Genomic DNA, 9,099 nt, shown 5'->3' with positions numbered 1-9,099 from the left:
CTCGCCCTTTACTGATGCTTGGAGAAAGTAATTAGTTAGGAGTCTAATGAAACCCCGAGTTGGCTTTGTAAGGAAGGTTAAACCACATCTGCCCTTGCTGACACCTTGCTGTTCTGGCTTGTGCAAAGAGCTCTGGTTTAATTGAAACAGTGCAGGAACCTAACGGGACACTCTCCCTGTGAAAGCAGTCTGAAGCATCGGGAAGCATGATTGAAGGGACACGAGGTTTCACAACAGCTGACAAAATTGTGCTGTACGGCTGCAAGTGTAGCAGTGCCATGCAGGAGGAAACGGCACTGTGGACTCAGCAAGATGGTGACTCTCACAAAGGGTTCAACCAACACAAAGCCTTGATTTTTTTTCCCAACAATGTTGTGAATATTTTAGTGTCCGCAGGCTGAAGAAATGGGCTGACATGCTTGGGGTCACCCAGATGGAAAGCAGCTTGGCAGAAGAGGACCTGGGGGTCTTGGTGGACACCAGGTTGAGCATGCGCTAGCAATACGCCCTTGTCACAAAGAAGATGAATAATAACCTGGGCTGCATTAGGGAAGTATTGCCAGCAGCTTGAGGAAGGTGATCCTTCTGCTTTATTCAGTGCTGATGAGGCCACACAGGAAGCACTGTGTCCAGTTCTGGGTTCCCCAGTAAAGAGAGATATGGATGTATTGCAGAGAGTCCAGCAAAGGGCCGCAAAGATGATAAAAGGGATGGAGCATCTCCTACAAGAAAAGTCTGAGAGGGCTGGGACTGTTCAGCCCGGGGAAGAGAAGGCTCAGGGGGAATCTCATTAATGTACACAGATATGTGAAGGCAGGGTGCAGAGAAGACAGAACCAGGCTCTTCTCACTGATGCCCAGGGACAGGACCAGAGGCAATGGGCACAAACTGAAGTACAGGAGGTTCCCTCTGAACATCAGGAAACACCTTTCCACTGTGAGGGTGACCAAGCACTGGCACAGGTTGCCCAGGTTGTGGAATCATCTTGGGACCCATAAGGATCATCGAGTCCAACTCCCTGCTCCTCGCAGGACTAGCTAAAGCTAAACCATATGACAACGAGTGTCACTGAGATGCTCCTTGAACTGTGACAGGGTTGGAGCCATGACAAATTCCCTGGGGAGCCTGTTCCAGTGACCAATCACCCTGTCAGTGAACTTTTTCCTAACGTCCAATCTGAACTTCCCCTGATGCAGCTTCATTCTATTTTGTCATGTCCTATCATTGGTCACCAGAGAGAGGAGTCTCCATCCTTGGAGACAGTCAAGAGTCATCTAGACAGTGTCTGGGGCAACCTGCTCTAGGTGGCCCTGTTTGAGCAGGGGCTTGGACCAGATGACCTCCAGAGGTTCCTTCCAACCTCAGCTGTTCTGATTCCACGACTTATGATGTTGTTGACTGACAAACCTACAGGTTCATGTTAAAAACTCCTCTGCAACACGATGGATGCATTTAACAGTGTATGGCGGACTTCACCATTTCATGTCCATTTACCCCTTTTTAACATTTCACTCTTCGCTCTTCCTCCACGGGACCCTGCCCATCGAAGCCTCCAACCAAATCCTTACTCAAATACATTTCACGGCAGAATCCACCTTTGCCCACCACCCTATGAAGAACCTCATCCCCACAGCAAGGTGCGACACCAGCACACGGCACAGCAGTTGCACCAGGCCTGCTGGCCCCCGCCATGTTCCCTGTGGGAAGGGGCCACCAACGGGGACACCCCGCAGGGTCTGAGGCTCGGCACCGGCTACGCCGGGACGCGGCGCTGCAGCGGCTCCCCGCTGCCCACACCGCGGGGCACCCACCACGCTCCCAATGGCCGCCGCGCCGAGGGCGGGGCTTGGCTCACCCGACGCGTTTCAAACGGGCCAACCGCCGGGCGCGGAGGGAGGGCGGGCTGGTGCGCAGTCCCGCCTGGGACTTTAAAGCGCCATTTTGTGCCGGGCGGCAGGATATCGATCGTCGCTCCCCAGCGGCAAGGAGGGTGGCGGCGTGCGGTGAGGCGACGGGCGCTCGGCGGTGGCCGAGCTGCGGCCGGCGCGTCGTCCCTGCTCCGTTCTCCCTTCTCAGTGTCTTTCATTCCGCCCGCCCCGTCCCTCTGCTTCCATGACCCGCAGTAGGAAGCAGGCGGCGCTGGAGAGAGGAGCCGGGAAGATGAACCAAGAGGCGGGGAGCGCCGCGGCGGCTGCGGGAGACCGGGCGGTGGCGGCGGAGACAGCCGGCGGCGGAGCGGCGCCCGCTGCCTGGGGGCTGGAAGGGGAGGCGGAGAAAGTTGTGTACTCGCGGTCGCAGGTCTCCTTCGCCGGCACCAAGGCTTTGGGCGACGCCCTCAAGCTCTTCATGCCCAAGTCCACGGAGTTCATGAGCTCCGACTCGGAGCTGTGGAACTTCCTCTGCAGCCTTAAGCACGAGTTCTCCCCGGTCATCCTCCGCAGCAAGGATGTCTACGGATACGCCTCCTGCCGAGCAGTCGTCCCCGACCCGCCGCCGCCCTCGGCGGAGCGACCCCGCCGCCGCGTCGGCAAGCGGCGCCTCCCGGCCGCCGACGCCAAGCGCCGGGCTGCGACGGCGGGTGGCAGCGCCAAGCGGCGGAGGCGGCGCCGGCGCCGCAGGAGGGTACGGGAGAGGCAGCGGCAAGCGACGGCACCGGTGGCCGCCGACCCCCGCGGCGGAGGGGGGGAGGCGGCGTTGGCGTTGTGGCCGCCGGGCGAGGAGCCGGACGGCGAGCGGGACAGCCCGGCGGAGAGCGCCGCCTGGGAGCCCTTCGGCGGCAAGTCGCTGGAGGAGATCTGGAAGGCGGCCACCCCCAGCCTCACCAGCTTCCCCACCATCCGGGTGCGGGGCAGTGTCTGGAGCCGGCGGAGCCTGGCGGCGGCGCGGCGCCGGGCGCAGCGGATCCTCGGCGTGGACCTGTCTCCCGTAGTGCGGGTGCGCCGCTTCCCCGTGGCGCCGTCCTGAGGCCGCGGGTGGGTTGGGTTGGGGGGGGTTGGCCGGCTCCTCACCTTCGCCGCGGTGCGGATAAAGAGACCGATATCAGTCACCTGTTTACATTGCTTTTGTCTGGATCGTGTTCTGCTGCTGCACTTTATGGCCCGCTCGGGCGGGGGCCGGGCCCCCCAGCCGCACGGGGGGCGGCTTGCCGGGCCGCGCAGCCAAGGCCCCGTGCTGGGCCTCGGCCCGTCCCCGCCGGGGCGCGGGGAGACGCGAGGGACCCTCCGGCAGGTATCACGCGTGGGGACCAAGTTCCACTTCCACTTTTTTTCTCTCCCATTGGGCTACCTCACTGGTCCAGAAGTCCACCCAAGAAGTTATTTTCCAAAGGAACTTACTTTTCATGCTTGTATAATAAAGCACCATCTGATTCTTGCTAATTTCCTCCCCCTCCCCGTTCCCCCTTTTCCGATGGATTATGTATGCTTTGTGGTGTTGCACTAGTATGTGCTCAGGGTATTTTGAATCCCAAGCATTCCCAAGTTTTGGTTTACTCTGGTCAAGAATGCATAAAGAATGGAGGTTCAGGACTTGTGGCTGTTCTTGATGGTGCAAAAAACTTTTTAATTTCATGGGCTTAGTGATATATCAAGTTGTATCGCGCAGTATAATTGTTACACTTTTGTATCTAAAGTCATTTTTAAAGTTTTCTAGTTGAACCAAGTATTCGTTTCTATTGAGCACCTAAGGATAGAATCATCCTGGTATTTTATAACCCTGTTTACTTTAGGGAAGCTCATCTGGTCAACCTAAGTGAACTTAATAAAAGTCAAAGAACAATGGTGTTTCAGTTCAATGAAACTGTACGGGGACGGGTTCCTCGGTGGAGTACATCATCTAGGTGCTTAATGTAAGCACACTTAGATTTTGTGAAGAGTATCTGCTTATTAAAGCAATGTATAGATGTCTGAAGGTGAACTATGATACGATGTGGTGCTGACAGCCAGAAGTCAGTAGCTCAAATGACACAAATATCACACTGAAGTGCCTCTCTACAGAAAGAGCAAGACTTGATACCTGATCTCTTCATCACGAAATAGTGCTGGTTGTTATCCCATGACTGTGAGATGATTGATGATGGGTAATCATATTTAACATAATTACTTGCATGTAATTATTTTTATAAACCTCTCCTGGGTTTCACAGTAGACACTGATGCAAAATTCATGATGTAGCTTGATTATTTTGACTGAAAAATACCATGTTGTCATTCTACGTGATAAGCAGTCTCCCTTTAAACTGATTTATTAAAGGCTTTCTCTAGGTCTTGTGCATTGCAATTGGTGCATGAGGAGCAAAAATGTGTGTGAGGGAGAATGTGATTTATTTTTTTTCCTTAAGAAATGATTGGTGATAGACTGTTTATGTCCCTAGTATCCTGGCAGATGAGACTGACTAACCAGCTTCTGTGGTAGAACAAATGACTTCACAGCTTGCTTATAGAATGGTTTGGTGACATAAAATTTCTGATGTCCGTTGAGTCCTTGTTGCCTGCTGTCTACAGAAGCAATAAGATGGTTTGATGTGTGGAGGCTGCTTGTAAAACCTTGCTAGTGCTAACCTAAAGCAGGCAGCTTCCTCTAAAACCTTTTTAGTTCTTGCTTAGCGAAGCTGTGAAGTTCTTATTCTTCCGAAGTAAGACTTAATCTATTCTGTATCCATCAGGCTTTTGAAACTGTTTACATAACATTGGGCTGCCTGCTGATTGCAGCGGTAGTGCCACGTCACATTTCAGAAGTGAATTAAGAAATGGAAGTTCAAGGGTGCATATTATCATGCTGTTTCTGTGGCTGTAATACCTGCTTAAATGTGAAGGTGAAATTGTGCTGATGTAAGATCCAGTAAGACAAGCTGCAGTGCGACCAAATGCCAAGGCTCCAAGTACTTCAATTCTGACATTCCACTTCAAAAACACGTTAAGAGTATCGTTATTAATTCTTGAAGTCTTGTTGATTTCTGTGCTCCTACTGTTATGTTGATTTATTTTTTAGTATTCTTTTGAAAGATTTGTGTAGAAAGATGATAAAATATAGGCAGTTGTCTTGTGCAGATTTTTCCCTGAACTCATAAACAGGCACAGGACGGGCTAGATCAGATTTCAAGGACGGAGTTAAGGCTGCCAGAGGTATGACATGGGACACACTGTATTAAATTTGTGCTGCCTTGTTTGGAAGCTTATCCCAAAATGTTCTCTGTGGGTACAAAATACAGTGAAGTAACTCTAACTCTTATTGAGTGACTTGTTGTGTGGGCTGTATGCATAAGGCTTGCTTATTTTTCTCCTGGCTGTGCTTTGACTTTGACTTCTTGGTTTTGAAGTGGCAGCTTTATTGGGGGTATAGTATGATTTGCTGATACCCTGTTAGCAAGTTGGATTGAAGTTTCACTGTAGTCTAAACTCCTCTGGCAGCTGCATTTACAGATTCTTAACTGAGCTATTTCAGTCTGAAGTCAGTTAAGAGGGGGAAATCTGTTACTCAGATTTTCTGGCAAATTAATGTGGTGAAATAGGTCAGCAAAGGATCTGAGAACAGGATGGCATGTGAAAGCTAACAGTTTACAGGGAAGACAAGACAGCTAATTTCATCATTGTGTTCATGGCAGTTTGTGGCAATCGAGGACAGGATTAATCATCTGTGGCCCAGCTTTCCCCTTCCCTTTCTCCTCTCAAACCTGCAACACTTACCTATCTCTCTGTGCTTGTCTGAGGAAGCTAGATAATCAGAAAACTATTCAAGTTTAGATTTGGATAGGCTAATACTTGATGGCTTTTGTTCGACCTTCTAGCTGTAGACCAAGGCTGAGGAAGTTTGGAAAACGGTGCACAAAATTGCTGCAGCATTGAGTTAGATAATTTTAAACATGGAAGCGTTATGGAAGGGTTTATTCTATAAATGGCTAATGTTGTTGTGTTCTACCTATATGTGTGCTGTTGGAGAAGGTGTAATGGATTAGATGGACTTCTGGTATGACTGCATGTGGTTGTTCCTACGCACACACTGAGTGGTGTGAGAAGTGTGATTTGCCTGATTTAACTTGGTGGTTTCAGCATCCTGTCATATGGGGCTGCTTCTGAGACTGACAAAATGCAGGCCCAGAATAAACCCAGTGTACAATGCCCAGTCTAGTTCAGTCAGCAGGGATGGTTTCATATTAAACAGGAATCTTGTGGTAGCCGCTCTTGCCAGACTTCTCTTGCAGTAGCTGGTTCCTTCCTTCATGAGCTCACTTCATACAATGACTTTGTGTACTGGAAGTTGTGCTATTTCCTTTACCAAATCTGAATTTTCATCCAGTCACTCAAAAGTTATTGAACTTAAAAATGCTACAATGCCAGAAAGAGTTGTGTTGATGGCCCCAGATGTTAGGGCAAGAGTTTAGACCATTGTATCTAACATGTTGCCTAGTGTAGGTTTTACGTTCAAGAGGCAGTGCCTTCCTGTGAGTCACTGTACAAATACATTGTTTGGGACTGAAGCTCTTAAGAGGAGAAAGCAGTGCCTTGCAAAAATTTTCCTGTATTCTAACATTGCATAGAAGTTTTCACATCAAAAGGATCAAGGTTTACAACTGGTCCTTGAAACCATCCGTTGTAAACACCAAATGTTGTCTGTGCCCAAACCTCATGTGGAGCGTGTTGTATATATTTGGCAGAGGCAAGACTTGTGGTACTTAGATTTTGCCCTGAATGGATAGGGGATGTTGTCTGTATCTGCATTTCCTTGCCTATCAGAAGCAAAGGGCAGAGTGAATCCAGTTTATAGATTGTGGCTTTGATACCAAATAATTTTTCACTTACTGCTTCTTCAACAAGGCAGAGTCTTGGGCTCCTCACGCTACTTAAAACAGTTGACTTACACTAATTTACAATTATCAGTGCCATAGTTTGAGTCCAAGGTTTGTATGCACGTGAAACCAGTTGTACTGAAAGCACCTACCATTTCCTTTTGGCCCATGGACTGAACCAGAGAATTTCAGATTTGTATGTATGAGTTGAAAACACTGATCTTGGGTCAAACAGAATGTTTTGTTTGACTTGAGATGCTCTGGTTTTGCTTGTGTCCACAAATATAGGAGATCTGGATGCAAAGGGCTAAATTCACAAGAGCAAATTGCCTCACAGAAATTCATATCAAGTAAGATAATAGGTAAGAAATCCTGGACTCCTAGAGACCCAAATTCCAGTTCCCCCTCTTGGAGAAGGAACTTTGAATTTCTGCATCCTGAGGACTGTGCTATAACAGCTTGAAACTTTTCACTCTATATAATAATATTCACTAAGCTAAGAGAAAATTCCTGGATATCGCGGTTTTTAGGGAACACCTTGGTTCTTCATCCATCCATCCACTGTTTATTTTAGGTGAGCATAACTACCTTAACTGAGGAAAGACTGAGGCACACCCACTCCAGGGAGTTCTGTGGTAGGGGCTCTGCTTACGCAGGGTCTCCAAATATGTGCTGCTTGTGATGATTTACTACCAAACTATCATGAGGCGTCCAATAAGTATGTTAGGACAATGAAGGAGAATTTCGGTACACTTCTTAATCAAGGCAAAGGCATTTTTCCATATTGTAAGAATAAAGCATATTTCCTCAACATTAGTGCCTAATTATCTTTATAGAATTACCAAAAAACCATTCTTCTCATTGATGCCATTTTCTTACGTAAAAAGACTTGAAAATATTTTTCAAGGTTAATACCAAGAACAACGGGTCTCGTTCATCCATTTATTTACTGTGAAACTCTTAAGGAAACTGCTAGGAAAGCCTTGATGTTATCGGAGATGGAAAAAGTGAGCCTTCATTCAGGCAGGTCATTTTTACTCAAACAGGTGTGCAAGATACCCAGCCAAGCAGAAAAGTGTGTGTTTCCCTGTAATCTCTATGAGCCTATAAGATTCCATTCCAGTTCTCCTTCAACCTCCTTATTTGAGGTTATAAAAGATGAGACTTGACAGTGTCAAAGTTAAAACACTGCCAACAGGAAAGCACTATCCCCTGAACTGCCCTGATCAGTCTGGGTTTTCTCCCCATTGCTACTTCAGGAACACAGATGATCTGTACCTGCCCTCTTTTCCTAAGCTAGTTTTGAGGAGAGAGACAGAGCGAACATAGATGGGAGGTGAAATTCTTGCTCTGAAAGACAGTTATTTTTGTGTGTGTGTCTTGTGTGTAGCTGGCTGCTGCTTTCCGCCTCCTCAGTCTTCACTGTCTTTGCCTTCAGCCATCTCTAATTGCCTGTTACTTTGCTTGTGCAACTGAGCAGCCTATTTATCATCTTACGTTGCCCATGCCAAATCAACTTGCTATAGGATGACCTGTGAAGATGGAGAAGATGCATTCACCAAGTGCACGTACTTGTAGTAAGGGTTATGCTAACCTTACCTTTGGACAGCAGTGGACTTTACTCAAAATACCAGATGCTGTTTCCAAACAGATGGTATTTCCTGGATGAGAGATAGGAAACCAAACTGAAAGAACCTGGTATGATGATTCCTTGTGACTGAGTCTGCGTGAGCCAAGATGCCTTTTCAAAGACTTTCTGAAAAGGAAGGAAAGTTTCTTTCCATCTCCCCATGAATCCATACACTTAAATTCTAAAATGAAGGTGCTATGTTTCTGTAGTTTGTTGCATTTATTTATTTGTTTATTTATTTATTTGGGGTTTTTTGTTTTGTAAATTCCAGGATTGTTAAAACTAATTTATAACTGAACTTATCCCATGTCTCCATAAGATAAATGGTGAACAATGAGCATGTACTTCTAAACTAACTCTGGAGTGTCAGGTTGTGTAGGAAGCTGACACAACACATTGCGCCCCCTCTAAGGACATGTGTCTGCTCAACAACTGGGAGACAGTGGCACAGGTTGGGACCAGTGATGCAAGTTTCCTTGAAACAGAGCAGAAAGAGGGGGTAAAGCATGGGCTGAGCTGTACTTGTCCTTCACTCTACCCAAGCTCCAGTGCAAGGTTCCAAATAGCAACGATTTCCTAATTATACAGTGTATAATTATGTGTAGCAAAGACTAAATTTTATATATGGTATATGTAATAATTGGTTTAAGCTTGTAATTGGTATTTGTGCGCACACACACAAATGC

The 9,099-nt window shown here is 47.6% G+C and overlaps 1 protein-coding gene across 1 annotated transcript; it reads left to right on the top strand.

The window, feature by feature from the left end:
• The first annotated feature begins 1,914 nt into the window (after window positions 1-1,914).
• CCDC71L (coiled-coil domain containing 71 like) lies at window positions 1,915-7,814 on the top strand. Its single transcript, XM_030480216.1, has one exon. The coding sequence runs from the start codon at window positions 2,113-2,115 to the stop codon at window positions 2,962-2,964; it is 852 nt and encodes a 283-aa protein (XP_030336076.1). The 5' UTR covers window positions 1,915-2,112; the 3' UTR covers window positions 2,965-7,814.
• The last annotated feature ends 1,285 nt before the right edge of the window (window positions 7,815-9,099 follow it).

This window comes from Strigops habroptila, chromosome 3, assembly GCF_004027225.2.
Source record: "Strigops habroptila isolate Jane chromosome 3, bStrHab1.2.pri, whole genome shotgun sequence".
NCBI classification, from domain to species: domain Eukaryota; kingdom Metazoa; phylum Chordata; class Aves; order Psittaciformes; family Psittacidae; genus Strigops; species Strigops habroptila.
Note: the sequence above shows the minus strand (reverse complement) of the source record. Positions and strands in the feature narration are given on the sequence as shown.